This window comes from Mycetomoellerius zeteki, unplaced genomic scaffold (assembly GCF_001594055.1).
Source record: "Mycetomoellerius zeteki isolate Tzet28-1 unplaced genomic scaffold, Tzet1.0 scaffold977, whole genome shotgun sequence".
Taxonomy (NCBI): Eukaryota; Metazoa; Arthropoda; class Insecta; order Hymenoptera; family Formicidae; genus Mycetomoellerius; species Mycetomoellerius zeteki.
The window spans coordinates 5,258-6,828 of NW_017258018.1; the positions used below are offsets into that span (position 1 = coordinate 5,258).

Here is a 1,571-nt window from a genome sequence, read left to right on the forward strand (position 1 = left end):
ATTGAGAATGGCTCCTCCTCTCAGCACCGCCACTTCCTTGACGATAAATTTTTTGCCGACGACGAATCCTTGCAGATCCACAAACGTCGGTATGACCATGACAAACATTTATTCAAAACTGTGCTCATATCAGTGGTAATCTCTTTTAAATTGTTGCTGATGTTGCAATTTACATGATCTTGCGGACTACGTTAGACAACGGACTGTATTCGATTACACGATCGTGTATGATAAGACAGTATGCGGTAGTATTGACAGGCACATTCTCCTTGCAGTCAAATTCTATGCATACATCCACGGTTGCGCTATTAACGGATTCGTTTTGTCGCGAACAATCAATAACCGCGAAAGGCCCTTTCTCGATAAACGAGAGCACTTTGAGAAGCGTTTCGAAACAGTCGATTCCGTAATAGGCTTTACGAAAACGCGTGTACATATCAAACAAAACGGCGTATCTCTTTTTGCCAAAATCCAGATTCAAATCATCGTACGGATAAAACTCTGAATTTAAATAAAGTTTCACGTTGCTCAAATTACAATCATCGAACAGGCTATCATTTCGAGACATGATATTCTTTCGACCGGTATGCAGAGCAAAGATAACGTATCGCGGCTTCTCAAGCTGAATCGCCGTTTTGACGGCCCATGAATGTTTGGTAGTACTCTGTAACAGAGGATACTCATACAGATCCCACGAGCGAAAACTCATGCTCAGATAACGACCGCTTTCCAATGCTGGCAGCATCGACAATTTATTCGTCTCGTTTAACGTAACGTGAGGCATCCGCCACTGTACTTTGAATAATTCAACCTCAGGCTCCGTCGCAGAATTTCCCATAAAACAATTGTAATCGTTGCGCGCTCGTATCAAAATCAATTCGTGATGAGCGTTAACGACCACGCGTTTATAATCTTCGCAAAAGTCCAACAACATGTTGAGCGGTACGCAAAAATTAAAGTATCCTTCCTCCATGTCGGATCTAGTGTTCCATCCAGCGTTCAGCGCAATCAATGATTTGTCGTACAAATTTCAAAACACAATGGTTGTTCCAGTACTTTTCATTGTTCTACTGTTCTTGTAAATACCAATAAATGTTCCGCTTTTTTAATAACAAAAAATTGAAAATAAAGAAATGCCGTGTTAACTTCACGTTCTAGCAGGCACATCTTCCTCTAAAGTACCAGAATCCATTGAATATTGCAACATTTGTTAAGTGTTCCGGTTAATTTTAAACAAAATACGTTATTATATAAAGTTTCAGGTCAAAATTCCAACAATTAATAACTTTTAAACAGCTTTGATTTAATCTTAATCCACGAAAAAGTGTCATGATAATTTTCAGCATTTTTGACGACAGTTCTGACTTGTTCTGCTCAAGATCTATGTGGAACAATCATAATCAAAAGTTGTTCCGGCTTGCAAACGTTTTTTAAACAATTTAACTGTTACTACCAGCACGTCACTTGGCGGAAATGTGACGTGCCGATAACTTTTGGCAGTTTTTACGATAGTTCTGACTTGTTCTACTTAAGTTTTATGTAGAACAATCATAATCAAAAGTTGTTCCAGT

General features: G+C 38.8%; 1 protein-coding gene across 1 annotated transcript; it reads right to left on the reverse strand.

Annotated features, from left to right (window-relative positions):
• Nucleotides 1-169: 169 nt before the first annotated feature.
• On the reverse strand, nt 170-973 carry LOC108730825 (uncharacterized). Its single transcript, XM_018460752.1, has one exon. The coding sequence runs from the start codon at nt 971-973 to the stop codon at nt 170-172; it is 804 nt and encodes a 267-aa protein (XP_018316254.1).
• Nucleotides 974-1,571: the final 598 nt, after the last annotated feature.